The following is a 27,544-nucleotide window of genomic DNA, read 5'->3' on the forward strand; positions in this document are numbered from 1 at the left end:
TATCCAGTTGTTTTCACATCATTTGTTGAAGAGATTTTCTCTGTTCCATTGTATTGCATTCACTCCTTTGTCCAAGATCAGCTGAATATATTTACATACATATATCTCCAGGGCTTTCTATTCTGTTCCATTGGTCTATTGTGTACTTTTTTACCAATACCAGCCTTGATTATGGTAGCTTTATAGTAGGTCTTAAAGTCAGGTAGAGTCATTTCTCCAACTTAGTTCCTCTCCTTCAATAGTGTGTTGGTAATTCTGAGTCTTCTGTCTCTCCATATAAACTTTAGAATCAGTTCTAGATATCTGTTTGGTGATAGCCACAAAATAGTTTGCTGAGATTTTGACTGAGATCACATTAAGTCTATAGATCAGTTTGGAAAGAACTGATACCGGACAATATTGAGTCTTCCTATCCATGAACATGGATTATCTCTCCCTTTATTTAGTTTTGCCTTGATTTCTTTCATCAGAGTTCTGTAGTTTTCCTTATATAGATTTTGAACACATTTTGTTAGATATATATCTAAATAATTAATTTTGGGGTGGGCAAATGTAAATAGTATTGTATTGTTATTTTTAAATTCCACTTGTTTATTGCCTATATAAGGAAAGCAATTAGCTTTTTTATATAATCTTGAATCCTGCAACTTTGCTGTAATCACTTACTAGTTCCAGGAGTTTTTTTCTTGATTCTTTGGATTTTCTACATAGACAATTAGATCATCTGTGAACAAAGGTAATTTTCTTTCTTTCAAATCAGTATACCTTTTCTTTCATTTTTGTGTCTTATTGAATTTGGTAAGACTTCCAGTATAATGTTGAAAAGTGAGTGGTGAGAGAGGACATCCTGACATACTCCTGACCTTAGTGGGAAAGCTTCTAGTCTCTCATCACTGAGTAAGATGTTAGCCGTAGACTTTTTGTAGATGCTCTTTATCAAGTTTTAAAAATTCCCCTTTATTCCTACTTTACTGAGAGGTTTTATTTTTTTTTTGTTTTTGCATGAATGGATGTTGGATTTTGTCAAATGCATTTTATGCATCTATTGATATAATCATGTAATTTTTCTTTAGCCTGTTGATATGATTGATTACATTAATTGATTAGGTAGTGTTAAGTCAGCCTTACATACCCAGGACAAATCCTATTTGGTGATGCTGTATAACTCTCTTTATAATTGTTGGATTCAATTTACTAATATTTTGTTGAGGATTTTTTGCATTTATCTTCATGGGAGATGTATATCTGTAGTTTTCTTACAAATGTCTCTGTCTGGTTTTGGTATTATAGTGATGCTAGCCACATAGAAGGAGTTAGGAAGTATTCCCTCTGTTTTTATCCTCTGAAAGAGATTAGGAGAATTGGTATAATTTCTTCCTTAAATGTTTGATAGAATTCACCGGTGAACCCATTTGGCCTGGTGCTTTCTGTTTTATTAATTGTTGATTTAATTTCTTTAATAAATTTAGGTGGCCTATTCAGATTGTCTATTTCTTTTTGTGTGAGTTTTGGGCAGATTATGTCTTTCAAGGAATTGGTCCGTTTCATCTAGTTTATCAAATTTGTGCTCACTGAGTTATTCAGAGTATTCCTTTATTATACTTTCAGTGTCCATGGGATTTGTAGTGATGTTCCCTCTTTCATTTCTTTTTTTTTTTTTAAGATTTTATTTTTAATTAATCTCTACACCCAACACAGAGCTCAAACTCACAACCCTGAGATCAAGAGTTGCATGCTCCACCGATTGAGACAGCCAAGCACCCCTCGTTTCTGATTTCAGTAATTTGTGCCCCCTCTCAATCTCTCTCTTTTTGGCTAGAGGCTTATTGGTCTTTCTTAAGCTTTATAAAGAACCGTCTTTTGGTTTCATTGATTTTCTCTATTTAATTTCTTGTTTTCGATTTTTTTTTAAAATTTCTGCTCTAATTTTATTATTTCTTCTCTTCTGCTTACGTTGGATTTCATTTGCTCTTCCTTTTCCAGTTGCCTAAGGTGGAAACTTGGATGATTGATTTTAGGTCTTCTTTTCTAATATATGCCTTCAATGCTATGATTTCCATCTAAGCACCACAAATTTCGACAGCAAAATCACCAACTAAAAACACAAGAATGCAAACAATCATGGCACTAAACAGACTACAAAAAGGCACTTGTTTATAGTGTTAGAGCAAAACTAAGAAGGCAGAGTGCTGTCTTGCTCCATCTCGGGGGAGAACACGCAATTCAGGCAACTCGAGCTTTTTGCCCCACTACACGTGTCCATGAATAAGCATGAAAGCACCCGGAGTGTTGATTTTGGAATTATAAATAAATTTTAGCAACTAGGTGAATTCACAAATATGGGATCCGCAAATAACAAGGATCAACTGTATCCTAAGATTTTAATGACATCAAATGAAATATCAAATGAAACCTTATAAGTAGTGATCTAGCAATTATTACCAAGTCTTTACTTTTTGCTCTATTATTAAAAGAATAGGTGAGATTAAACATGAAAATACACTTCTTGGGGGAAAATTTGACTATATTGATGCTGTAGTGGGGGAAATTCAACTCTTCCTAGAATATGCTTAGGTGGTTGTTTTTACTTTGAAAGTCTGATGAATTCTTTATAAAAGTATTCATAAAAACATTTTCAAATTGTTTTTTTTTCTTTCACTTTCTACTATAATAGCATGGTAAAGTTAATGCTTAAAAGTAAGAAAAAATACTGGATATTAAAGAATGTTATTGGGGCACCTGGGTGTCTCAGTCTCAAGATCTCAAGATCTCAAGATCAGTTGAGACCTTGATCTCAGCCCAGATCTTGATTTCAGGGTCATGAGTTCAAGCCCCACGTTGGGCTCCATGCATGAAGCCTGCTTAAAAAAAAAAATGTTATTGAATCCATTCATCCAGTGTATTGGGTTGATATATAAAATTTCTGTTTTTCTGGTTCAAAACAGTACACTATTGGCAATTTCGTATGGTCTTACCTAATAATTATTGTCTTTAATAATTTTCAGCACTAATTTAGAAATCAGTGGATTTCTAAATTCCCAATTTAGGTGGGTTTTTTTTTAAATAAAATACAAATTCTGTATCTGTCTGTAATTTTATATAAGCTGTTAACCTCATAGATTACTTAGGGCTTTCTAAGTTTTTTACACCCTTCATATTAAAAGTCTAATAATTTTCCTCTGTTACCCTTTCCAGTTACAACATTCTTCTACATGTAAAAACTTTTCTGTATTCTTTGTTAAAACTAGTGAGCTCGAACATCTCCGGATATGTTGTAGAGGGCTTCTGAGGTGTCTGCCCTGCATAAAAGACTGAGAGTATGGTGTTGAATAAGCTTTATCTCCAGTAGCTGAAGTTAGAATGTGGGCTCTGTCATGTCATCGACTTCTCTGTGCCTCAGTTTACTACTCTGCATAATGATACTAATACTATCCCCCTTTCAAAGAATTATTGTGAAACTTAAATGTTAAACTCACTTGTATCAAGTCCATTAAAGGAGGGACTGGAACGTGGTTAGTATTCGAGAAACGTTAGTGAATATTATTATAGAACGTATTTGGTATATCCACAAGTGATGTCCAAAGAACATCTTTATCAGAGAAGGGACTTCAACAGAGATCTGCAGGTTAGATCAGAGATGAATCTTAGAAAGGGCAAACTTTTAAACTCAGACTGGACCGATCTGGATAAAACTGCTTACCCTCAGGAATTTACTTACGTTGCTCACCCTCGATTTTCTTTTCTGTACTGAAAAGCAGCGAGCGTCAGGATGGTTGTTAGGTTCAGAAGTAAGGTCCCTGAGCCTGTTTGCCTGCCAAAGGGTTAGCATTCCAGCCATAGGGGATGTTAGTATCTTTACACTTTCTGTCAGCTGTGCATACTGTGCATATTGTTCACTGCAATAGTGATTTCTGATCTAAACAGGATTCCACATCTGGAAATAAAATTCACTAAAGCCTAAGTCTTGCAAAAAATATATATACATATAGCATATAAATATATATATATGTATATACGTATATATAAAATCCACCTGGGCACGTTTTTCAGTTTTAACAGATGGGAAAGATTGCCATCTAGTGGCTCTCTGGCGGGACTGCATGCAAACATTTTGATTGCAAAAGGAGTCAAATAATGCACTTGTAGTTTGCTTTACATAGACTGCTCTTAGAAAAGAATTATATAAAGCACATTTCTGTTATTAATTATTAGTATCTGTCATTATAAAATCAGATATAACTTCCTGTATTTTGTTATAATTCTTTAAAAATAATGTCCTTATAAATTTTCCCACCTAGTAAAATTTTTTTTCGTTTTCCTGTTAAATAATATATTAATTCTACATTTTTCTATAGTTTCATATAAGCTGTGGACTTCACAGTTTACCTAGAACGTTATAAAATTATTATATTCTTCACATTATAGTAATAAAATATGATTGTTTTATTGGTCTTCTAGGAAGGTGTTATTAACTTGGGCAATATATTTAAATGCGGCGAAGAGTTTTTTTTTTTTTTTAATTTTTTTTCCCAACGTTTTTTATTTATTTTTGGGACAGAGAGAGACAGAGCATGAACGGGGGAGGGTCAGAGAGAGAGGGAGACACAGAATCGGAAACAGGCTCCAGGCTCCGAGCCATCAGCCCAGAGCCTGACGCGGGGCTCGAACTCACGGACCGCGAGATCGTGACCTGGCTGAAGTGGGACGCTTAACCGACTGCGCCACCCAGGCGCCCCATAAATGCGGCGAAGAGTTTAATGAAAGCATTTTTAAATTGACTTTACTTTAGAACAGTTTTAAATGTACATAAAAGTTGCTCCCTATTATTAATATCTTATATGAGATGGTACGTTTGTCACAGATAACGAACTGGCATTGATGTATTATTATTAACTAAAATTTCACATTTCATTCCATCTTCATTCCATCACCAGTGTATTCAGCCAGGGTTCCCCAGAGAAACGGGATCATTAGGATGTATCTCTATGTATGTCTACACCTGCATCTATATTTATAGATTTATATAAGAAGGTATATATTTATGGATAGACAGATAAAGAGCTAGAGAGAGAGAGATTTACATTAAGGAATTGGCCCACATGATAATGGAGTCTTGGTAAGTCTAATCTCTGCGGGATAGGTGGGCAGGCTGGAGACCCAGGGCAGAGTTACAGTTTGAGTCCAAAGGCAGTCTGTTTGCAGGATTCCTTCCTGCTTGGGAGAAGTCAGTCTTTGTTCTATTAAGGGCTGCAACTGATTGGATGAGGCCCACCCACATTATGGAGGATAATCTGCTTTATTCAGAGTCCCCGGATTTAAGATTAGCTGTTACAACCAGGTTTTCCCCACTGTCCTTCTTCTGTTCCAAGGTCCTATCCAGGATGCCATACTGCATTTAACCATCACGACTCCTTAGTATTCTCTGGTTTGAGACAGTTTCTCAGACTTGCCTTGTTTTGATGACGTTGACAATTTGAAAAGCACAGGTCACATATTTGGTAGAGTGTCTCTCAGTTAGAATTTGTCCTATGATTAGACTGTGATTATGGGTTTCGGGGAGGAAGACCACAGAGATGAAGCGGCATTCTCCTCATATCTTGTTAAGGGTGTCGGCTTCCATCGTGACTCATCACTGATGATGTTGACCTTGATCGCCTGGCTGACAGAGTGCCGGTCAGGTTTTTCCCCTGTAAAGTTACCCGCCTCCCTTTCATACTGTACTCTTTGGAATCAAGCCCACACTCAAGGCTGAGGGTCGGAGATACTAAGCTCTGTTTCCTGAAAGGAGAAGCAGTGACCTGATTCATTTATAATTTTTCTGTACGAGATTCACCACTTTCCTCCTCCCCCTTTATTTATTTATTTATTTATTTATTCATTCATTTATTTATATCACTATGTACTCATAGATATTTATTTTGTTCCTTGGTTTGTAACTCAATACCACAGTATTTATTTTGGTACTCAAGTCGTTTCAGCTTTCGCCATTCAGGGCTCTTTCAGGCTGGCCCCTGACATGCCCCCACTCTTTTGTAGTTTTTTGAGTACGTCCTTATTTTCTGGCACTGCGCATGCTCCAGGATCTTATATTTTCCCTGCCCCAGCCCTGGAATCATATATTTCTCCACGGAAACTTAGTTCCTCCTATTGGAGGATTGTACTAGAAACCAAGATCTAGGTGCTGGGTGGGTGTGCTCACTGGTGAACAGCTCCAGGGTGGAGATAGAAAATACGTGTGTGTGTGTGTGTGTGTGTGTGTACATTTGCAAAGCAAGGACATGGTTTTGATGCATACAGTTTCAGTTTACGTGATACTGGTGCAAAGGAAAGACTGCCTGAACTGGATAAATATAAAAGGCTATATGCAACATTTGCATATTATAACTGCATAAGAATAATATGGACACAAGTGAGCTCTCTACTCAATCTTCTTTTTCTTTTTTTAATTAAAAATTCTTTTTAATATTTATTTTTGAGAGAAAGAGAGAAACAGAACACGAGTGGGGAGGGGCAGAGAGAGAGGGAGACCCAGAATCTGAAGCAAGCTCCAGGCTCTGAGCTGTCAGCACAGAGCCTGATGTGGGGCTGAAACTCACCAGCCGTGAGATCATGACCTGAGCCGAAGTCAGACGCTTAACCAACTGAGCCACCCAGGCGCCCCTCAATTTTCTTTTTAAACTCTCAATGTAATTAACTCAATGTTTCAAGAGCTGGAGTAATGTAAGTTACAATGTATTAGGCATCTACGTGCACTTTTTAAAAATCATCTCTAATTCATAGGACTCTACAAGGAAGAGAATAATATTAGATTTGCTTTCGACAATTTATGCTCAGGGAATTGTTACCAGTTCGGGATTGCCTGGCTAGAGCAAGGCAGAGCCAGTATTTGAAATCAGGTCGGTTTTTGACAACTGAAACGTTGCTTGTGACTAGTGATAGATCTTTCCACTTCTAATAGATTTTTCAGAGGATGGTCACATGCACAATTTCATTTCATCCAAATGAATTCTCCAAAATAGGTTAAGGCAGATCCTAATATCCTTATTTTAGGAATTGAGGTCTTCTATTTAATTACTGTGATTATTGACCTCAAGCCCCACCCCCCTTAGAATGTAAAACACTCCATCAAGAATGCGGAAATAGGTATTTACTTTTGGTTCCCAAATCCAGTTTAAGTAACCAGTGAAGGATGAAAAATGATATGCTCTAAGTACAAATAACATTGAGGAAAATGTTTTTCTTTTATAAATCATATTCAAATGTGGAACATTTTTAATCCTTTTTATTTGAAATGAATTTTTGTCTGCTTATAAAAATTTCAATGTGCCTTTAAGAATAAACTGACAGGATCAGTAGCTTTGGTTGTGATAATGCAGTTAAGCATTTAACTGCATATTGATGAAGTTTATGACTAATACTTTGGAAACGTGCATATTTATAAGAGACTATATACATATTCTCATATATACTTATGCATATGCATATATATCTTGTAGATATAAATAACGCACAACTTTAGGCTTGGCTAAGAATGATGAAGTCTTAAAATGTTTAAGCCATATTAAAAATAAAAGTCAAGGGATTTTAGGGGCGCCTGGGTGGCTCAGTCAGTTGAACGTGTGACTCTTGATTTGTCCTCAGGTCCTGACCATAGGGTTGTGGGATCGAGCCCTGCGTCAGTCTCCACAGAGGGCTCCCTATCGGGCTCTGCGCTGAGCATGAGCCGGCTTGAGATTCTCCCTCTCCTTTGCCCTCTGACCTTCCCCTGTTCTCTCTCTCTCTCTCTCTCTCTCTCTCTCTCTCAAAACAACAACAACAAAAGTCAAAGGATTTTATAGTCTAGACCACTGTCCAGTACAGAAGCCACAAGCCACATGTAGTGAATGAGCACTTGAAACATCACTAGTTCTGAGATGTGCGCTAAGTGGGAAGTATACATTGGATTTCAAAGACAGCACCGGAAAAAAAAAAGGATTTAAAATATCTCAATAATTTTTATATTGATTACATGTTGAGATACAGTTGATTTTAGATATAGTGGATTAAATAAAATATATTATTAAAAACAATTTCAACTGTTCCTTTTAACTTTATTAATGCAGATACTAGAAAATTTAAAATTATGTGTGTCGCTTCCATTATATTTCTGCTGGGGCATACTGCTCTCTAGACCAGTCCAGAGGGAAGATTTTATGACTTCTGTCTCTAAATCAGTAGTGCTTTGGGTTTGGAAATTTGAGAGAAGAGAGAGATGAACTAAAGAAGGAGCTGTTCAGTTATTGAGCAGAATTCGTATGAAATGTGAGAGTCAGGACTTGTTGGGTTTGAAGAGTGGGTTGTTTCAACATCAGAGTCTCTGAACAGAATTAAGAAATGACCTCCATGCACAGATCAGCTCCCGGGCGGTGGTAGAGGGGGAACCACAGGTTCGGCTAACTAAAGCCTCGGGAAGATTTAGGGGCTTAAGAGCATTGTCCCGTAGCAGCCTCAAAGGTGCCCCAATGACCCGTCCCAGAAAGAAGGGTCAGAGTGGCTTATGGCTAGTGGAGGGAACTTGAATGAAATTGAAAGGACAGGACAGAATTTATATAAGAGAATTATATTGGTGGAGTGTTAGAAGCACTATCAGCTTGGGCTCGAAGCAACTCTGACTTTGGTTCCTCCCCCGTGAAGCTTCTCTGGAAGGGAGCAGGCTGCCCTGGGCCATTTCTTCCTCATGAGGACAACTCAGAGGGTGGAACCAGAAGCCCAGAAGGCAGAGCGAAGAGCCGGGAGGGAGCCAGGGAGCAGAAGTGGGTCCCGATCAAGGATTTGGAAACATGAGCCTGCTTGGATTCAGATAGCCGTGGGCCAGAGGCTGCTGTGTCTCCCACTGCCCCTCCTTTGCGACACGAGTGTCCGCTGTGGTTCTCCAGTCTCCGTCTCCCCATTGTTGGTGGGGCAGAGGGCGCTGGCTTGTCTCTTTAGTTCACAGGTCTTCAGATGCAGAGGAAATGCCCCCGAGGAGCCGCCTCCTCCTCCTCCTCACTTGAATATGACTGAAATGATCAGATTTAGGGAATTTTGAGAAGCTTGAGTATGTTGTGCATGTCGGGGAGGCGTGTAAATAACATCTGGACGGAAGTGGATAGTGGCAGAGTAAAAGTGCAGATTCTTTGACGCACTTCCCATAGAGGGATGGGTTCTCTTTCCCAACGCTTTGAATCTGTGACCACTTTGACGATGGAGTACAATGGGAGTGACGCTATGCCCGTTCCAAGCCGGCCTTTCATAGAGCTGACAGCTTCAGCCTTGGTTTCTCAGAGCCCCGAGCTGCCATGTGGGAATTCTGATTGCCCCGCTGGAGAGGTTCCCCGGGGAGGTCTTGAGACTGCAATGAGAGAAGGGCCCAGCTGTGCCCAGCCTTCCAGCCATTCCCCCACCCCAAAGTGCTAGATACCATGCGGGTGAAGCTTTCTTGGACTCTCCAGACCAGTCCAGAGGCCCGCCGAATACCGCTGAATAATGGTATACCAGCCGAATAATGCCAGTGAGCCACAATGCCAGCCAAAGCAGAATAATCACCCAGGCAAGTCTTGCCCAAATTTCTGAATTCTGTGGTTTGTGAGCAGAACAGAATGACTCCCGTGTTAATCCACTAAATTTGGGGTGGTTTGTTGTGCGATAATCGATAGCTGGGACACACACACACACACACACACACACACACACAAACCACAGCCTCGTGGAGTGACCTGGAACATTTTGCTTCTGGTTTTTCTGCCTTTGGTATTTTCATCAGTGAAACTGGATAATGGTATCTACCAAGCATGGGTGTTAAAAAAGTAAACAAGATGGCCTATCTTTGGATCATAATATTCTTCTTTCTTTTGTTTCCCTGTCATGCCTCCCTTTACATATCAATAGTGTTAGCAGGTGTGTGTTTACTTCAGACACCATCAGTTTTCCTGATAGACACACACACACACATACCCACACACACACACACATACCCCCCACATATATACACGTATGTACATATCAGGATTTAAAATCCCATTAATTTTAGGATTTGTAACCATTTACCACTTCAAAACCGATTTTTGTGGCGGTACCTGTGGTGAGCATTCTCGTATACTTCGTTCAAGAAGTGGTTTGTTTTGCTGTTGGCAGCAGTTTCTTATCATCTTGGGGTTGTTCATTAAAAGTCAGATTAGGGGCGCCTGGGTGGCTCAGTCGGTTAAGCGTCCGACTTCAGCTCAGGTCACGATCTCACGGTCCGTGAGTTCGAGCCCCACGTCGGGCTCTGGACGGATGGCTCAGAGCCTGGAGCCTGGTTCCGATTCTGTGTCTCCCTCTCTCTCTGCCCCTCCCCCATTCATGCTCTGTCTCTGTCTCAAAAATAAATAAATGTTAAAAAAAAATTAAAAAAAAGAAAAGATTAAAAATAAATAAACTGGAGCTTTCACTAATACACGGAAGAGGCAAGGTGTACCTCTGCAAAAGCAGGAGGAATCGGTGGGCTTCTTTGTCCCCGATCAGACTCAGAAGGCCTCAGATCAAAGGAGGGTGGGTGGATACACAGGGCAGGCTGCGAAGTCCACCAGCATCCACCCTCGTAATTGTAATTATGGAAAATCTCTTAGTGGGGCAAGGCATTCCATGTGTAGTGCCCACCCTTTCCCACGTTGCTTTGAAAATGTACATTATTTAAGCTAAATCACTCCTGTTTCTCTCAATGGTGGCTTGGATATTTTCCTAGCTCCCAACAAAAGGGTCCTGGTATAATTGTATGACTTCAAGATTGACACAAGCGCATATTAAAAAACCTAAACACAGGCATGCTCGCTGGCTTGTAGCAAAGTTATTGGGTGGGATGAGATAAAGCATCCATTTGAATGAAGCTGGAGAGACGGAACATGAATAGAGACAAATCTGTGGTGCACAACTAGGCCTGGAGTTCCTGTTAATCGGTTTAGCATCTTGCATTTACCAGGTCTGAGGCTTCCATATTTTTTAACCTCCCTTCCACCTACCTCCCACCTAGGAATCCTTTGATGGGAGGACGGGGATAGGTGAAATCTTTCTCCTGTTAATTCAAGTTCTCGGTCTTTCTCCTGTTAATTAAAATCCTACTTAAAAGAATTAAGTATAGCAAACACCTGTCCGGACAGACCCCCTTCCTGCTCCCCCTCCCCCCGCCCGGACAGGCCCCGGGCGCACGGGGTGGGGCGGAGAGGGAGCCCGACCGTGCGCACTGGAGGCGCAGGGAGGGCGGCGAGGCGAGGGCCAAGAGGCCGAGTGGCTTGCGGCCCAAGCTTAGGTCACTGGAGTATGAAATCGGGCCTCTGGCAGCAGGACTTTTCCAAGGTCAGGTTCCTGGGAACGCGGGCCGCGGACGCAGGGCGGGGAGGCAGCGTGTGGGGGCGGGGAGCGCGGGCCAGGCTTGGAAACCGGGAGCGCCCGAGACCCGCCGCCTGGCCCAGACCGCCCTCGGCGAAGGGCGCGGCGGCGGGGGAGGAGGAGGGAAGGGCGTGCGCGGAGGGGACGGGAGGCGTCGCCCCGCCGCGCCGGAATCTGGCCCGTGCGGGGCCGTAGCATCGGGACGGGAAGCGGTGCGGGGCGCCCCGCGAGCAGCCGCGCCCATGGGCCGCGCAGACCCGGCCGGGAGCGCCCCTGGCCGCGCCGCTCGAGGCTCGCGGTTCCCGGCTGCGAAGCGGCTGCGTGTGCGGGGCTAGCGGTCTGGGGGCGCAGGGCTGGGCGGGCGGGGAGTCGAGGCCCCGGGGGCGCGGGGGCGCACGGCCGCCCGCCGCCTGCGGGGGGCCCGCGCGGGATGTCAGCGCCCGGAGGCGCCCAGGCCTCGGGGCGCGGGGCCGGGCCCGGGCCCGGGGGACGCCAGCCGAGGCCTGGGGCTGATTGTGATTGGGTAAGTGTTGATCTGGGAAGGGAGGTGGGATGATGAACTTTTGATCGTGTCACATCTCCGTGCAATGTGCGTGCTTTTTTTTTTTTTTTTCCTGGCTGCAAAGCTGGGATCCATCGGGTCTATTTCCCTGCACCCATTCATGAAATCTCTAGTGCTGACATCATCCAGCTTTCCCAGGCGAAGTTGCTCTCTTGCACTGAGAAGCATGCGTCGCGTCTGAGATGACAGATTCTCCATCGGCCCCGCCAGCTGTGGTTGCTTCCAGGCTGTGCTTGTATGAAGCGGGGCGGCGTTGGGTGTTTTAGGGCAAGAGCCTCTTCGTGAGAGACAGTCCATCCAGAAAACCATCTTGCATTTCGACCCACTCAGTGCTCATTTCAGACAGTCCTTTTAAGCAGGCATGCAAACTTTTGAAAGCTCTGATCACTGTTTAATATTGAATTTCTATTAAGGCAAAGAGGCAGAGATTTGTGGGCCATCAAGAGGTGAGTTTTAGAAAGTAAAATTAAGTAATAGAGTCATTACCTCGTCCACTGGAAGAGTGACTCATGGAGATTGGGACTCAGCCTTAAATTTGATGCACTGACAAATTAGGGCCATCTAGTTCAGTGGGTGCACTTCAGTCGGCCCTAAAACCCACTCCCTCTTTCCAAGTGAACAGCCTTAAATATACCCATTAGCAGTTTTTTTTTAACATCTCTAAAATCTAAGCAGTATAGACAGAAACTTGTGTAAAACTGTTATGTGTCTATGTATTATGTAATAAACTGTTATGTGTCTGTGTATTTAATAAAGCTTGATAGACATTCCACCATTTTCAAGTTTTAAGGTACTTATAGGACACATCCTGTAAATCCTGTACACTTTTTTATTTTTTTTATTTTTGAGAGAGAGAGAGAGGGAAAGGGCACAACTGAGCAAGGAACAGAGAGAGAGAGAAAAGCAGGGCTTACCTGAAGTGGGGCTTGTGCTCACCCAGAGCAGGGCTCAAACTCATGAACTGTAAGCTCATGACCTGAGCCAAAGTCAGATGCTTAACCCAGGTGCCCTGTACCCTTTTTTAGACTGCAGAGTTTACAAGGGAATTGATAGTTTACAGGGAATTAAAGATGTTCAGTGTTAATGTATAATGGTTGGTTAGAGGAGGGAAATCAGAGATTGAAAACAAGACATAAAAAGAAAAAACAAAAGGCAAATTGTATCGGTTCTGGTTTTACTGAACCACGTCGGTAGTTTGGGGTCCCCGGAGACACACGCAGGTCAGATGGCCTGGGTCCAGGGGGCAGCTCCATCCCTAGCTTTTTGGTGACTTTGGGTATTCATTGCGTTAATAGGTTCAAATTCCTCTTCAGAATTTCTGAACTCTGTGGTCAGACGTATCTGTTACCACACTGAACTCTGAAGTTCAAGAAGTTCCACAGAAATACAGAGGCTTTTGAAGGAAAGGAAGCTCAGAGAAAAAAAAAAAAAATGGAGAACTAGTGTAGACCTAGATGGTGGTTGAGGGCATCTTAGAGTAAGTAGTCCTCTACCCCCAGCCCCGACCTGCTACACACACCTAGTCCCCGCATCTTGAAGATCTGTCAGCTACCCTTTGAAGTCAGTAGGAATGCTGTCTGGGGAAAGGATATGGTGCTAGGAGAAGAGAAGCATCAGTGCTTTCATTTTGTAAAGCATTTTCTTGGATTGGAAAGACCCCCTCCTCCCCTGGCCCCTGAAAAAGGGTGAACTTCCTGGAGGAAGAAGGTATTGTTCACTGGGGACAAAACAAACAGGCATACCTCCGATTAGCGAATTCAGTCTTCCAGCGCTGACAGCAAGAAACCATTTTATGCAACCGATTCGTTGTAAAAGGCACTTCTGTGGCCATCAGCTATTCCCAGAGCTGTGAATTTTCTTTCTTCACGAAGGATGACACATTCTGCAGAAATGTCTTGAGTTTGAAGAGTATGTTTGTGTCTGGTCGCAATGCAGTCCTTTGTAGTAAGCATGGACTTTTAGAGTAAAACCATGTTCGTTGTTTGAGTCGCTAATTTAATCTTTGCGTGTTGATTCTTTCAGCAAACCTAGAGCATCTCTGTGTGAGAGGCATGTGTTTGATATGAAAACAATAAAGTGTCAGAATGATCTAAATAAAAAGCTGAGGGATGGGGAGAGGTCTGTACGATACAAAATGCTGCGGGAGGTGCAAAGAAACAGCTCGGTGTTTTCAGAGAGGAATGTGTGATAGCCGTGGTAGCAGTGAGCAGGAACCACCCGATAGAGCCGGCACTGATGACGTGGGCACTGTACACACTTGATCTAATTGAGATCTCACAACAACCGTATTGAAACCGTTGACAGTATTTGCACTGTTTTGCAGGTGGGTCCAGGAGACAGAAGCAACTTGCTGGGAACACAGAGCCTGTCAGGGGCAGAGCGGGATTCTAATGGCTCTGTGTTCTTCTTTTATAGATATTATGAAGGAGCACATTTCATTTAATTCAGATGAGCTCGTAGGCTAGCATTTCTTTCTTAATGCTCGAAGCAGTTCTCTCTGATGTAACGTTTGGTTGATTGTCTCCTTTCCATCATAAGTGTTTTTATGTTTCTCTAAAGAGTTAAGGAGGCGCATGAAATTGATAAGTAATTGATGGTTTTGAAACACCACTGAGTAAGGCCAGAGGTAAAGGTGTTTATTACCATAAAAGCTTGTCCTGTATTCTTTTCTCTTAGCACCTTTGTTCTCCGAATCGCCTGATTGTACCTAAGACACATAAGCAGTAAGGAGGGGGAAAAATACATGATTCTATTCTTCTCTCATACAAGATGTATGTATGGAAGGCAGAGGTTCTTACTAACCTGTTTGTGCTAATTGACTTGTTTTTCAAATTCCCTTTGTTGTAGAGTACTGCAGGTATATAACTAAGGGCAGAATTTATTCTCTGTATTAATATTTTTAATTATTTTAATGTTTATTTATGAGAGAGAGAGAGACAAACAGCATGAGTGGGGGCAGTGGTGGTTTGCAGAGAGAGAGGGAGACACAGAATCCGAAGCAGGCTCCAGGCTCAAAGCTGTCAGCACAGAGTCCTATGCGGGGCTCAAACTCACAAACCGACCTGAGCTGAAATCGGACGCTTAACTGACTGAACCACCCGGGTGCCCCAATCTGTATTAATATTTTTTAAAACTCCATTTACATTCACTAATATAAATGCTGTATATTAGGCACCATTTTAATTGATGACACAGCAAACTTTTTTTTTAAATGAGTATTACTGTGGTATCCCTGTTAAAAAGACTGAAAGTTGACTTGTTCCCCCCAAATCACTGCCATATCTTCAGTTGATATAGAATATGAGTTATTTGTATGGGAAACTATTATTTCTATAAAAGAATGAAAGTTGTTTACTGTTAAATGTTAGGAAGCTGCTTTGACTAAGAGGGAAGTAAATGTTTTAAGAGGTTCATTGAAAGGGCATTTTAATGATTAACTCTCCTACACCAGTCAGGTTTAGTACCTTATTTAAAATTTAGAGATTTCTTCCTTTGCTGTTGTTTTTCATTAACTTTAATGTTTTAAAACTCGCCACATGTCAGGCAGACAACGGTGCCATGCTAAAATGAGCTATTGTCTGTGGGTTTCGATCATTTCTTCTGTTCATTCATGTGTTTAGTGATTCAACAGAATTTAATACATTTCAGAGTTAATACAGAACTATCAAGTTTTTCCCGAAAGGCTGGTTGGCTTTTGTAATCACAAGGGCACCCAGTCAAGGGACAAGTTGGAAGTGAAATCTAGCTCATGGTCCACTTGCCTTGGAGTGAGGCCGTGTCTGCGCAGAGTTGGGGGCAACGTTTACCGGTCTGGCTAAGTCACAAAAAGTTGTGTTTTCTCCCCCCCAGTTTACATAAAGGGGCATATAGGTTAATGTCAACCTTGTTCTAAGAAAAATAGAGATGGTAAGATCCTAGACCTTCAGTTTCTTGAGGAAATATGGTGTGTGTGAGCACGTGTGTAAGCATGCATGCTTTGTGTGTTTGGGGGATGCAGCAGGAGGAAAGAAGCAACTTTATGCCAAAGGACATTTTAAAAGTCTCAATGAATAAAATTCGATTATTACATCAGAGATGGTTTTCCTATTTTATTTTTCAGAAGAGGACTGGCAGAAGGATCTGGAAAGCACAGTTCCGTTGTGAAAAGCGAAGATCCTTTACCTACACATTTTACAAGAAATGTGCAGAAAGCCATTGATAAATATGCCTGGTAAGAATTAACTTGTTCAATGCTTCTGATTGCAAAATCAAAACGTTCCCATAATGAATACAGGAAACAGAATCAGTGATTGGCCATGCATTTCTAAAAGTAAAAAACAAAACAAAACAAAAAAGCAGTTTTGTTTGTAGTGTCGGGAGATGCGACACTGCATGAATGTTTTAGAATCAGTTTTAAAAGCAGCTCAGAGAAGGAGAACCACGTCCCGTATAACCTCTTCCCACTTTGCTTGCATGTGTCTCTGCAGTGGATCCGTATCATCGTTGCCATCCAGTGGAAGGCCCACGCCTGCAGGTGCCCACAACTCTTGGTCTGGGTCTGGCACACAGACTTCCACCACTGGCTTATCAACGGAGAGGAGCTCCATTTACTCCTGGAGAGATGACGTAGGTTTCAGAATCTTCTGTGCAATTCTGTGCTTATAATTTATAATGAAGAATTGCTTTCTTGACTTTGGAAAAAATTTTTTTAATGTTTATTTATTCTTGAGAGACAGAGAGCACGAGCAGGGGAGGGGCAGAGAGAGAGAGGGAGACACAGAATCCGAAGCAGGCTCCGAGCTCTGAACTGTCAGCACAGAGCCTGACGCGGGGCCCGAACCCACAAACCATGAGATCGTGACCTGAGCCGAAGTCGGATGCTTAAGCGACTGAACCATCCAGGTGCCCCAAGAGTTGTTTTTTTTTTTTTTTTAAGTTATTTTGAGAGAGAGAGACAGAGCAGGGGAGGGGCAGAGAGAGGAGGAGACCCAGAATCCAAAGCAGGCTCCAGTGTCCGAGTTGTCAGCACAGAGCCTGACGTGGGGCTTGAACCCACAAACTGTGAGATCACGACCTGAGCCAAAGTCAGACGCTCAACTGAATGAGCCACCCAGGTGCCTCATTTTCTTACTTTTAAATAAACTTTTTACCAACTTTGAAAGATACACATACATCCATATGAACCTATTTACATGTCACATGGAAAAACTTAAAAATACAGAAAATATTAGGAAAAATAAAAATCACTCATAATCTCATAACCCAGAATCTTAGCTGTTGAGAATTTTGGTTTTGTTTTCCACTTCCCAACCCTCCCCCTCCATGTTATAAATGATCTCTTGTATCCTGTCTATGGCTGGAAATTCAGGACAGGCTTTGACAATCAGGAACTTAAATACTAGAAAAATGTGGAGAAGTAAAGACTGTACAAAATCATCGATGATGAGGGAATTTCCCACCGGCATTCTAAATTTTTATTTTTAACATAGACTTATTTTTGAGAGAGAGAGAGAGAGAGAGAGACAGAGACAGAGCACGAGTGGAGGAGGGGCAGAGAGAGAGGGAGACACAGAATCCGAAGCAGGCTCCAGGCTCTGAGCTGTCAGCACAGAGCCTGATGTGGGGCTTGAACTCACGGACTGTGAGATCATGACCTGAGCTGAAGTCAGACGCTCAACCCACTGAGCTACCCAGGCACCCCCCGACCCCCACCAGTATTCTAAACCACATCTTTTACTCTCACCTCCAATCCTGGCAGAAGCTGGTAACTTTAACCCTATTTTGGCTCTCTTCGGGAGTGGGATTCTTAGCTGTGTGAACGTGAGTCTCCAGCTCTGGCTTTCGTTGGGGGCTCTGTCCACCACGGTCTCCCACCCCTTTCTCCCCTCCAGGACCCCGAGAATAGGGGACGGGGGTAATGGCTGCAGAAGAGCCTCCAGTGCTGGCTCCTGGTCTTTTTTTTGGTTTGCGTTCCGGCTTCCTTTGCTTTTTTTCGAAGCATTTGGCCACTCGACAGGCACACGTGGGTCCACTTCCTTGGCCAGGGGCATAGCTGGGCCTCCCACAGTGGTGAGAGGGACACGGAAAAGAGTCAGCTCCCAATCACTCAGGACTTTTCAGACAAGGTGGGACTCCTGCACCTGCGATGAACAGCCCCTGCCCTCACTCTTGTGCCTCTGCAGGTGGGAAGAAGGCTGAGGACCCTTGCTTCATAGTGTCCAAGTTCTGCAATTCTTTCGGCACATGTTTTCGTGTAATTATCCAGAGAGATTCTTGGGGCTTCCGTTTCAAGAGTTGAAATTACATCAGGCCCTACAGTTGCTCTTTGTTTAAATTTTTTTTTTTTTAACGTTTATTTATTTTTGAGACAGAGAGAGACAGAGCATGAACAGGGGAGGATCAGAGAGAGAGGGAGACACAGAATCTGAAACAGGCTCCAGGCTCTGAGCGGTCAGCACAGAGCCCGACGCGGGGCTCGAACTCACGGTCCGTGAGATCATGACCTGAGCCACCCAGGCGCCCCCGGTTGCTCTTTGTTTAAAAACTTTAACGTACCGGGGCACCTGCGTGGCCCGGTTGGTCGAGCGTCCAACTTCGGCTCAGATCATTATCTCAATCCCCACGCTGGTTCAAGCCCCACGCTGGGCTGTGTGCTGACAGCTTGGAGCCTTCAGGTTCTGTGTGTGTGTGGCTCTCTCTCCGCCCCTCCCCGCTTACACTCTGTCTCTCTCTCTCTCAGAAATAAATAAACATTAAAAAAAAGAATAATGAAACAAATTTTAACTTACTTTTTTGGTAGGTAATATTTGCAATAAGCAACAAAAGCCAAAAGAGAAAATTGAAAGTAAGCCTTTCTCCGTACCTCGGTCCCCCAGTCCCCTCCTGGGAGGGGAATATTAGTCGTTTTTTACCCTATTTGCATTTTAAAAGAATTCAGCTCCCCTGCTGTAGCGGGAATGTAGTTTGTTATGAGTTTAAGGGAGGAAGCACAACAGAAAACACTGAACAGCGTTCTGTGAAAATCAACCAGACCTGACCATCTTGGGTCAGGTGAATCAAAGTGAATGTGCACCTGCTGCTGAGTTGTGGGTTCGATTTCAGGTTCCATCACCCCTAGAGGGTACATGGCCCTTTCTATAATGACTGCAAAGTCCACGTTCTTGTTTTCATGTTGTACTCCTTCTAAATAAGGAGCACTTTAAATGTGTGTTACTGATTATGAAGGCCTCACGTCTGCAACTTTTATTTTTTATTTTTAGTTTCATTTTTATTTTTTAAAACTTATTTTTGAGAGCGCGCGAGAGAGACAGAGTGCAATCAGAGGAGGGGCAGAGAGAGAGGGAGACACAGAATCTGAAGCAGGCTCCAGGCTCTCAGCACAGAGCCCGATGCGGGGTTTGAACTCATGAACTGCGAGAACACGGCCTGAGCCAAAGTCATTCACTTAACCGGCTGAGCCACCCGGGCTCCCGTCGTAGTTCTGCAACTTTTAGTCTTGCTCCTGAATGTGCATTTCTGTTCTAGGAGTTTGACAAAGCCAATGCGCAGAAAGTACAGCAGCTATTCTGGGAGGTGGAAGAAATGTTGTTCGAAGGGAAAGTGAGCCCTCAGACTCAGAATCTAGTGGCCGAGTGCAGCGAGTGGGCAAGAAGATCCCTCCATCTGAGGTAGGGAAGTTGTTCCACAGTAATCCTCTGGAATGGGTTTTGGATCCACCTGCTTACTCCTGACCTGTTTAATACAGTTCGTATATTTTGACTGAAAGCAATTGCCTGATCAAAATATGTATCCAGAACACATGTCTTTACTGAGAAAGCATAGTCTTTGCAATGGTGTCTGAGGGAATGTTGGGACATTCCAATGCCTAATTTGCGAGAAGCAAACCTCGCTCGTTTTCAGAAAGGCCTTGCATACGTGACAAATACAGGAATGGGTCGAAACGAGCCTTTACCTTTCACCTTCACTAGTTTGTGAGCAACACGTCAGTCTTCAGAGCTGAGAACAGTCTTTGGGGTCGGGGTGGGGGAGGAACAGAGTAATTATTTGCCAAGTGATTGAATAGCTGAATTTTACTAACTCATCCAGATTCCTTATGAGAGAGGATAGCTTATTTTTTTTTAATTTGTTTTAATGTTTATTTATTTTTGAGAGACAGAGAGAGTACAGGTTGGGGAGGAACAGAGAGAGAGGGAGACACAGAATCCGAAGCGGGCTCCAGGCTCTGAGCCGTCAGCACAGAACCCAACGTGGGGCTCAAACCCATGAACCGTGAGATCATGACCTGAGCCGAAGTCAGATGCTCAACTGACTGAGCCACCCAGGTGCCCCAAGGATAGCTTAGTTTGTAATAGCAAAGCTGGAGAATATAGATTGGGTATGGAGAAAAGCTTTTCTTCCTTCAATTATTCAGCCAGATGCACTTAGGAGAATAATCCATCTCAGTTATCTGAAGTTCCTTTGTATTACATCTGGAGAGAATAGATTAGATAGAACACCCCTACAAATGTTGAGGGATTTTCTGGTTACCTCAAGTAGGTAACTTAAAAGAAATCTTGACTCAGTAGTTTTTAAATCTTCTCTATTCCGTCCTTCATCAGCCTTCTGTCTTGAAGGGCATAGTATGCCCACCGGTACTCATTGTGGGTGCTGACTTTTCTAGCACAGGGCAGTCACCCAAGAGCCAGGAGCTCAGACCTGCCCCCACCACTCCTGTCTTAAATAGTTCAAATGAAAACGAAGGAGGGGAGGGTGGAAAAAGGAAAGACTGCAAGGAATATAAGCCTGGTATGTATATTTATACAGGTTTATTCATTACGTGGATATTAGTTAACATGCATAGAGAGCCCCTGTGTGCCCAGCCTTACCCTAGATGTCTGGCTCTGGCATCTCTAAGCCACCCCTCAGCCCTAGAGGTAACTATTAGTATCGCTTTCATACAAAAAACAAAGCAGTGAAATCAGTGGCTCAGAGAGCCCGAGAACTTTGCCTCCGATCTTTGCGTCAGTGGCGAGAACAGCCCGTCCTGCTCCCTCGAAGCCTGTGCTTTTTCCGTGACACCATCGTGCTTCTTGTGGACCAGCATGTGCCTCGTCACTTCATACACACGCCTTCAAAGCATCATTTCATCTGACTTGGAACACTGCAAAATGTGTTTGCCTTTTTCCGAATCAAAAGTGTTAGTAATTTACCATCTTTTTTCTTTTTTCTAACTTTCTTTCTCCCCCCCCCCCCCCCCCCCGCCACCGCGCAGAGTATTAGGAAGACAGCTCATAGTGCCGACTGATGAAGGATTCCAACATTTCCAGGGCGATGAGCCTAGTTCCACGGTCCACACACCCTTCCTGGATGCCTGCGGACACAAGCACAACAGCAGAGAGTAGGTTCCTATGAGTTACTTTCGAAAGTATTTTTAATTTCATTTTAGTGATACTTTTTTCTTATTTACTTATTTATTTTTTAGGTCTATTTATTTTGAGAGAGAGCGAGCTGGGGAGGGGCAGAGAGAGAGGATTAGAGGGAGAGAACCCCAAGCAGGCTCTGCACTGACTGCCAGCATGAAGCCCCAGGCAGGGCTCAAACTCACACACCTTGGGATCACGACCTGAGCCGAAACCATGAGTCAGAAGTTTAACCGACTGAGCCACCCAGGCGCCCCCTTTTGTTTTCATTTTTAATTTCCTGTTCGTTATACTCTTCCCATGTCTGTCTTAGCCGTGAGCCTTGGCCCCACTGATTTTGGAAGCTTAGATTTCAGGGAAGGGCAGGGGCAGAGCATTTTTTCACAGGATGCTTCTCATTCTAAATTGATGGTGATGCACCAGTCAGAGTGGCTAAAATTAACTCAGGAAACAACAGATGTTGGCGAACGTGTGGAGAAATGGAACCCTCTTACGCTGCTGGTGGGAATGCAAACTGGTGCAGCCGCTCTGGAAAACAATGTGGAGGTTCCTCAAAAAATTAAAATAGACCTACCCTATGACCCAGCAGTAGCACTGCTAGGAATTTACCCAAGGGATACAGGAGTACTGATGCATAGGGGCACTTGTACCCCAATGTTTATAGCAGCACTTTCAACAAGAGCCGAATTATGGAAAGAGCCTAAATGTCCATCAACTGACGAATGGATAAAGAAGATGTGGTTTATATATCCAATGGAATACTACTTGGTAATGAGAAAGAATGAAATCCTGCCATTTGCAACAACATGGATGGAACTGGAGGGTATTATGCTAAGTGAAATAAGTCAGTCAGAGAGAGACGGATGTCATATGTTTTCACTCATATGTGGAACTTGAGAAACTTAACAGAAGACCATGAGGGAAGGGAAGGGGAAAAAATAGTTTACAACAGTGAGGGAGGCAAACCGTAAGAGACTCTTAAATACAGAGAACAAACTGAGGTTGATGGGGTGGGAGGGGGAGAGGGGAAAATGGGTGATGGGCATCGAGGAGGGCACCTGTTGGGATGAGCACTGGGTGTATGTAAGTGATGAATCGTGGGAATCTACCCCCCAAACCAAGAGCACACTGTATACACTGTTATGTTAGCTACCTTGACAATAAATTATAGTTAGAAAAGTAAATAAATTGATGGTGATGAGGAGGATGACGATATCAAGGGAGTTAACTTTTGAAGGTTAGATGGGAAACCTTTTGCTAAATGCCAAACCCAAAACTGACCCCTTGTGATGGATCCCAAGCTCCATCACAACAGCAGAAGGAATAAAGCTCTATCCCGTCTTCTCTGGCTCACCAACAGATTTTGATAAATCTCTCCATGCCAGTCACACATAGTTGGGACTGTGCCAGGATGTCCTTTCACTACAGCAAAAGGGATGCAAACTCATAGAGTAAGATAAGCTTTTAAGAGGCCCTTAAATGTTGACTGATGCCCATGTTAAAATGTTGCTTTTAAGGATACGACTTTTATCGAATGTGATAATCAATGATTTTGTTTGTTTGTTTGTTTGTTTGTTTGTTTGGGATTCTGTACTTTATGGATAAAGACTCGCCCAGATCCTGCAAGCATCGTTTTCTTGACGCTCTACACGCCCTCACGGAGGCTCTGCTCTTTCCCCACAGGCTGTGCATCTCTGGCTCTCAGATACTCCCAGGGGTGTGCTCTTCGCCTGCACTGCCAGGCCCCACTTGCACGCGGCCTGCTGCCTGTTCAGCAGGTTCACCCCTGGAAGAAGAGGTTTACGATGCGGATGGAAAGATGGAAGAATATTTTGCTTTTGACAGAAAAGAAGAGTAAATAGAATTTATTTGACATTGACTTAGTATAATGTTAACTTTTTTGGCATTTATTTTGATTATCTGCTCATTTGGTGTTTTGCGTAGTTTTTACTTGTCCAAACGATTTTCCATTCTTTTGAGAGTGATATACTCCCCAAAGTGTTTAGATTCCTTTTTTTTTTAAATTTAAAAAAAACTTTAACGTTTACTCATTTTTGAGAGACAGAGAGAGAGAGAGAGAGAGCATGAGCGGGGGAGGGGCAGAGAGAGAGGGAGACACAGAATCCAAAGCAGGCTCCAGGCTCTGAGCTGCCAGCACAGAGCCCGACATGGGGCTCGAACTCATGGACTGTGAGGTCATGACCTGAGCTGAAGTCGGACGCTTAACCGACTGAGCCACCCAGGTGCCCGAAAAGTTTTTAGATTCCTAACAGGATGTGTCTGTGCTAGATCAGTGCTCCCCTTTGTGTTTTGACCATATGGCACAGATAGGAAACAAGAAGTGTGTTTGGCATTCTGGCGAAAGTGGACAAGGCCGCCTGAGGACTCCAGGCTGCCCAGAAGGGCACAAGGGAAGGCCCCGTCTCTGCACTAGATACAGAGGCTTAAATTGGTTCCTAGCTAAAAGCTACGAAGATGGAATAATAAAAATTGGCCTAGGGGCGCCTGGGTGGCGCAGTCGGTTAAGCGTCCGACTTCAGCCAGGTCACGATCTCGCGGTCCGTGAGTTCGAGCCCCGCGTCGGGCTCTGGGCTGATGGCTCGGAGCCTGGAGCCTGTTTCCGATTCTATGTCTCCCTCTCTCTCTGCCACTCCCCCGTTCATGCTCTGTCTCTCTCTGTCCCAAAAATAAATAAAACACGTTGAAAAAAAAAAAAATTAAAAAAAAAAAATAAATAAAAATAAAAATTGGCCTTGTGATTGAAAATTGGTAGCATTAAAAAGTAACAGTGTACTGTTTAAAACAGGATGTTATGTTTATTTATACATGCATAATATATGCATGCATGCATAGTAGATGGATGGATGGATAGATGGATAGATAGATAGATAGCACTGTTTTAACTTGAACCACTGATACTTTTAGTAATTAGAGTGGGTTTTTGTTCTTAGGGGTGATGAGTGTCTTGAACAGAAATCAGTTCATCGTCATAGAATGCGGCATAAACACGGACTTCCTCCCATTTCTCCTCACGACTGTATCAAAGATTCGGTGGCTGCGGAAGTGTTTGATCATGTCTGGACAAGTGTGGTAGAACTATTGGAAGAGCTGGTTAGAAAAAATTGGGAAGTTACACTCCCAGGTACTTATCTGCAGCATGTGTCCCCAGTGAAAAGAAAAATGACCCCTGGTGCCCAGCTTGGTGGCCCCACCCAGCGTGGCCACACCTGGGATATGGTTGGGTGAGAAGAGAAGTGAGTTTTCCACCCTCGTTCACACGTGATCTTTAATCCCTTCAAAGGGGACATCATCATTTTTTGAGTTCTAAAAATAATATGTGTGCACTTTTGGAACGGTAACCTAGAAATACACAAGAAAGGAGCTAAAAGTCCCTTTAAAAATCTCTAATAATAGGATAACCTCTCTAATACTGGGATGTTGGTTTTTAAGTGTTTATGGCATGTTTTTGTAAAGTAAAATGGAAACACAGATAATTGTACAGTTACTTCATTTAACCTAGTAAAATGTTCTAGAAGCTACTTGAGATCGAGAAGAAATAAATCCTAGAAATGCCAGTGATGGACAACACTGGCTAATGTTATGTGATCAGTAGGGTAGTGGTCATGTTAATTTAAATATATTCTTTTCCAACCAAAAGATTAGTTGGGATATTATACAATACCAAGAATTTTTCTTGCCCCAGCGTATAATCCCTAGTTTTCTACCTACCACCGAAATGATAGAACGTGTGTGTGGGAAGCATCACATCAGGCAATTGCCTTGTGGGATCTCCGTGTTATACAAGGTTCAGTGGCCATCGTAGACTCACGGTAACTCCAGAACAAATATTCTCTTAGAACAGAGAATTTTAAGTACCTATGTTAGATAATATGTTTCCTAATAATACTGGTGTTTTTTTTTTTTGTCGTTGACTTGGAAGGAAAGAAACAGAAAGAAAAATCGAAAGTAGCTGAGAATAAATCTCCACTTACGCTCATATCTCGTACGAACACTGATGTGTCGAGTGTTCCCCCATCCAGAAGCTCTGAAGCCCGAAGTATATCCCTGGCTTCTCATCTTAATCCACCTCAGGTAGGTGTTTTTCTACCAGTCTCTCTCTTTCCTTCAGTATTTTATGGCCTTTACGTCAGAGTGCCTGCCTTTCTATATCGAGTATTTGGGTCTGTCAATTGGACTACTTTAAAAATAATTTGTGGAAAAAAAATAAAATAAAAATAAAAATAATTTGTGTATAGAGTTTAGTAGCATCACCATATTCTTGAATAGAGACACTCAGATTTGAGACTTCCCACCTGTATTGAGCTGTAGAACTGTTTACATATTTTTATTTTTATTTAAAAAAATTTTTTTAATGTTTATTTATTTTTGAGAGAGAGAGAGAGACAGAGAGAGAGCAGGGAAGGGCAGAGAGAGGGAGACACAGAATCTGATTCAGGCTCTAGGCTCTGAGCTGTCAGCCCAGAGCCCGACGCAGGGTTTGAACTCACGAACCACGAGATCATGACCCGAGCTGAAGTCAGAGGCTTAACCGACTGAGCCACCCAGGTGCCCATCCATATTTTGAAGGAGAAAAAATGCTTTTCCCCAGCATTTCTAGCCAATATGAAGAATCCAGATGTTCTCCTGTCTTCCCTCCAAAATGATAAAAAAAAAAAAAAGTCAATAAGAATATGTTGGATCCATTCAACATTTATTGAGTTTACATTAAGTGCACTGTATTAGGTGTATTCAGTTGTATCAATCATATACATGAACGAAGCATAGTCCCTGATCAAGTAGAAAGAAAAGCATAATGCAAGTCAGATGCAATACATTGGGTCAGTTCTGTGCAAAACAAGGCCTCAGGAGAATAAAGGAGAGAATGATTCATCCTGACCTGAGCTCGAGCCTTGATGTTTTAGGTTGGAGGTGAAATTTGAACAGAACCACGTAGAAACAAGTAGGGCTTGCACGGGCAGGAGGTCTGTGTGGGTCATTTCAGGCCAAGCAGAGGCATGGGGGAGTGGGAGGGTGTGTTTGGAGAACAGTGATTGGACGGGGCAGGGTTAAAGGTGGGGATGCTTGGACCACCGGGGGCATTGGGTCAAGACCAGGGTAGTGAGAGTCAAGAAACTATGGAGGAACTATTTGGGACGTGTCACTTAACTGTTCCAAAGTTGAGTTTCCTTTACCTAGGGAATGATGATAAGACGTTGTCCAAGGTATTGCTGTGAGGATAAAATTCTGTAAACAGGTGAGAGTTCCTAATGCAAAGCCTAGTGCGTTCTAGGCATTCAGGACATTTTTCTTGAATTGCTTCCTTAATCAAAGATCTAGTGGCGGGTGGGGCTGGAAAGGCTGATCTTGCCCATGGGAGACCTTCAGTAACACTAAAGAGTTTGGACTTTATGTTTTGCACAGCTTATCTTGTGCGGGTGGGGAGCAGAGAAAAAGGACAGGAGGGGTTTCCTGGTCTTGAGGTACATGCAGTTTAGCTGGAGGAAGTCGAGCCAGGCCAAACAAGACTGCACACACGCACACAGGCACACAGGCAAGGTGAGGCGGCCAGTAGACAGTAGGGTGGATGAGCGTTTGAGCTACAGAACTACAAGTGTCGGGCCCGATGGCACAATTTACGAGCTCTGTGATCTTGAATCAGTCCCTCAAAGCCTCAGTCTCATAATCGATGGGATCTGTGGGTCAGGAGGCTGTGAGAAGCAAAAGAGATAAGATGCTGAGTGCAACGTGTAGGGTAGAGTAGGCACTCGATCAGCGTTAGCTTTCATTGTAGCCAGATGCGAATTGTGTATCGTATCATATCATATCACATCACATTGTATATTGTAATTTGATATCCTTTAGCTCATAAATGCCCTGGAGAAAAAAATAGCATACCCTCCATAAAGTAGAGCAATACCTGAATTAAATCCTAAATGATACATTAGATTTGGTCAGGCTGAAAGGAAAAGGGAAGATACTCAAGGCAGAGGCAAAACTATGCATCTAGCATAGGAGCACATAAACAGACTACCTTTGCAAAGTGTAGAAGAACACAGGTCTGAATAGGATGTACCGTCAGGGAGTGGTAGTTTAAAATAGAAATATCTAGGGGCGCCTGGGTGGCGCAGTCGGTTAAGCGTCCGACTTCAGCCAGGTCACGATCTCGCGGTCCGTGAGTTCGAGCCCCGCGTCAGGCTCTGGGCTGATGGCTCGGAGCCTGGAG

At 43.0% G+C, this 27,544-nt stretch overlaps 1 protein-coding gene across 1 annotated transcript in view; it reads left to right on the forward strand.

Moving 5' to 3' along the window:
* FAM149A (family with sequence similarity 149 member A) overlaps positions 1 to 27,544 on the forward strand; it is a 56,438-nt gene that overhangs the window by 18,863 nt on the left and 10,031 nt on the right. The window contains 7 exon segments of the mRNA XM_058720003.1: positions 16,044 to 16,154; positions 16,411 to 16,549; positions 19,448 to 19,590; positions 21,174 to 21,299; positions 23,005 to 23,175; positions 24,273 to 24,463; positions 25,262 to 25,413. Of these exon segments, the coding sequence (XP_058575986.1) occupies positions 16,044 to 16,154; positions 16,411 to 16,549; positions 19,448 to 19,590; positions 21,174 to 21,299; positions 23,005 to 23,175; positions 24,273 to 24,463; positions 25,262 to 25,413 (1,033 nt within the window).

This window comes from Neofelis nebulosa, chromosome 3, assembly GCF_028018385.1.
Source record: "Neofelis nebulosa isolate mNeoNeb1 chromosome 3, mNeoNeb1.pri, whole genome shotgun sequence".
NCBI lineage: Eukaryota > Metazoa > Chordata > Mammalia > Carnivora > Felidae > Neofelis > Neofelis nebulosa.